This window comes from Mus caroli, unplaced genomic scaffold, assembly GCF_900094665.2.
Source record: "Mus caroli unplaced genomic scaffold, CAROLI_EIJ_v1.1 scaffold_16706_U1_1, whole genome shotgun sequence".
Lineage (NCBI taxonomy): Eukaryota > Metazoa > Chordata > Mammalia > Rodentia > Muridae > Mus > Mus caroli.
In genome coordinates, this window is record NW_018389653.1 from 5124 (window position 1) to 8581 (window position 3458).

Below are 3458 nucleotides of genomic sequence, written 5' to 3' on the forward strand. Positions count from 1 at the left end.
TCAGTAATGTGAGAAGAGTGTACAGGAACTGATCACAGAGCTCAGAAGCCACATTCCAGTCTTTATTTATTTTTGAATAAAAACAATTGTGTTTCATTTTATGTATATGGATTTTGTGTATATGCATGCTTATGCACCAAGTGTGTGTCTGGACTGCTGAGGTAAGAGCTGGGCATCAGTCTCCTGAGAAGTAGGCCTAGATAGCTTTGAGCTGTCTGGTACCCTGGAACAGCATCAGTGCTTCATGTTTGAACCATCTCCTGAGTCTGTATCTTCCCTTTCTGCCTCTACTGCTGGCATGTGTAAGGTAACACATGGAATAATGGATTCTTTTACAGTCTCTACCATGTGGAGGATGTTAGGACAAAACCAAAGTTGGGTTTCTGAGTTCATCCTGATTGGCTTCTCCAGTGATCCCACAACCAACAGCATCCTCTTCATTGTCTTTCTTCTCATCTACCTGAGCTCAGTCCTGGGCAACGGGCTCATCATCATGCTGGTCTGCCTGGACACACAGCTGCATACTCCCATGTACTTTTTCCTCTGTACCCTCTCCCTGTTGGATATGAGCTATGTCACCACCACCATGCCCCAGATGTTGGTGCATCTTCTTGCTCACTCTCAGATCATCTCCTTTGCTGGCTGCTGGCTGCAGATGTTTGTGTTTGGTGCCCTGAGTATAACTGAGTGCATGATTTTTGTTGTGATGGCTTATGACCGGTATGTGGCCATTTGCTATCCACTGCATTACACTGTCATCCTCAACTGGGGCCTGTGCATACGGTTGGCAGCAGGGTCTTGGATCTGTGGTTTCTTTTCCTCTTTATTGAATACTTTCTTCACCATGAGCCTGCCATATTGTGGGCCCAACAGGGTCAACCACTACTTGTGTGAAGGACCGTCAGTACGTAGCTTGGCTTGCATGGATACTCACTTTGTAGAGATGGTGGACTTGGTCTTGAGTGTTTTTGTGGTTGTTACTCCAATTTCCCTCATTGTGGCTTCCTACATTCATATTGCCAAGGCAATTCTCAAGATCAAGTCCACCCAGGGCCGCTGCAAGGCTTTCTCTACCTGTGCCTCCCACCTGACTGTGGTTACACTCTTCTATCTTCCTGCTACTTACATCTACATGAGACCCAACTCTAACAGCTCTTCTGAAAGAGACAAGCAGATTTCACTCTTTTATACTGCTTTTACACCATTGCTCAACCCTGTTGTCTATAGTCTTAGAAACAAGGACATCAAGAGGGCATTTCTCAAGGTGATGTTTTATGACAGGACCGGTGGACCACAATGGTGAATTCTTAGATAAACTTTGGATAAAATGGTGTTTGTTTAAAAAGAGACAGTGCCTTTGCTTTTTTTTCCTTCAATTGTTTTATTGGATATTTTCTTCATTTATGTTTCATTCTATCCCAACAGACCTCTATATCCTCCCCCAGCCCTGCTCCCCTACTCATCCACTCCCAATTCTTTGCCCTGGCGTTCCCCTGTACTGGGGCATATAAAGTTTGCAAGACCAAGGGGTCTCTCTTCCCAAAGATGGCTGACTAGGCAATCTTCTGCTAGATATGTAACTAGAGACATGAGCTGTGGGGGTACTGGTTAGTTTGTATTGTTCTTCCACCTATAGGGTTGTAGACCTCTTCAGTTCCTTGGGTACTTTCTCTAGCTTCTTCATTGGGGGCCCTGTGTTCCATCCATAGCTGACTGTGAGCATGTACTTCTGTATTTTCCAGGCACTGTTATAGCCTCACAGGAGACAGCTATATCAGGGTCCTTTCAGCAAAATCTTGCTGGCATATGCAATAGTGTTTGTGTTTGGTGACTGATTATGGGATGGATCTCCAGGTGGGGCAGTCTCTAGATGGTCCATCCTTTCATCTTAGCTCAAAATGTTGTCTCTGTATCTCCTTCCATGGATATTTTGTTCACTATTCTAAGGAGGAATGAAGTACCCACATGTTGGTCTTCCTTCTTCCTGATTTTCTTGTGTTTTGCAAATTGTATCTTGGGTATTCTAAGTTTCTTGGCCAATATCCAATTAACACTGAGTGCATATCAAGTGACTTCTTTTGTAATTGGGTTACCTCACTCAGGATGATATCCTCCAGATACATGCATTTGCCCAAGAATTTCATAAATTTATTGTTTTTAATAGCCGAGTAGTACTCCATTGTGTAAATGTACCACATTTTCTGTATCCATTCTTCTGTTGAGGAACATCTGGGTTCTTCCAGCTCCTGGCTATTATAAATAAGGCNGCTATGAACATAGTGGAGCATGTGTCCTTCTACCGGTTGGAACATCTTCTGGGTATAAGCCCAGGAGAGGTATTGCTGGATCTTCTGGTAGTACTATGTCCAACTTTCTGAGGAACTGCCATACTGATTTCCAGAGTGGTTGCACAAGCTTGCAATCCCACCAGCAATGGAGGAATGTTCTTCTTTCTCCACATGCTCGCCAGCATCTGCTGTCACCTGAGTTTTTGATCTTAGCCATTCTGACTGGTGTGAGGTAGAATGTCAGGGTTGTTTTGATTGGCATTTCCCTGATGATTAAGGATGTTGAACATTTTTCAGGTGCTTCTCAGGGCTTCAGTATTCCTCAGTTGAGAATTCTTCATTTAGCTCTGGACCCCCTTTTTAATGGGGTTATTTGAATTTTTGAAGTCCAGCTTCTTGAGTTCTTTATATATATTGGATATTAGTCAGCTATCAGATTCAGCATTGGTAAAGATCCTTTTCCAATCTGTTGTTGTACCTAAAAATAGCCTTGAATTTCAATTCTTCCAGTCTCCACCTCCAAGTTACTATTATTATGTGCTTATGACACAAGACCTGCTGATATTTCAGCTTTTGAACAATGTCCTTTGTATCACAGAGGTCTCAGTTTGGTAAAAATCCTTCTCCACCAATTTTACATCTGTCTCTTGGAATATAGTCCACATGTCATTACCTGATGCACATTCATAAAATATTCTACTATATTTTAGATGTTTTACTCACATTTTGATTCATTTTGTGTACAGTATGTGGCCAGGGTTCAACTTCATCATTTTGTGTAGGGATATACATTTTCTTATCATTGCCTCTTGACAACAACACTTGTCTCATTGAGTGATATTTACATCCTTGATTCTTATTGGTTGACAATACACTTCAGAGCTTATATTGATATGACTAACATAATGCTATCCTGTTGTAACTACATTTCATGTTTGTTTACCTAGTTATCCATATTCTATTCCTCCCAATATCCATCACATCTGCCTTACCCACATATCTAAGATTTTCATGTCCTTGACTATAGGACAGATGTATTGACCAAAATGTTGTCAAGATATGTCTAAAATGCCTGCAAGTCTCTTCAGGAAAAAGAAATTCAAGGTTCCTCTGATCATCGTCTAACCATGATCTATGTCAATGGGTTTTGCTTTTAAAAACTGTACCTCT

At 41.7% G+C, this 3458-nt stretch overlaps 1 protein-coding gene across 1 annotated transcript; it reads left to right on the forward strand.

The window, feature by feature from the left end:
• The first annotated feature begins 298 nt into the window (after positions 1 to 298).
• On the forward strand, positions 299 to 1303 carry LOC110288222 (olfactory receptor 2A12-like). Its single transcript, XM_021154625.1, has one exon. It carries the CDS (start codon positions 299 to 301, stop codon positions 1301 to 1303), a length of 1005 nt encoding a protein of 334 aa, XP_021010284.1.
• Positions 1304 to 3458: the final 2155 nt, after the last annotated feature.

What these genes read in the sequence shown, in the direction of transcription:
- LOC110288222 (XM_021154625.1), top strand. Translation starts at nt 299, where the DNA reads ATGTGTAAGGTAACACATGGAATAATGGATTCTTTTACAGTCTCTACC.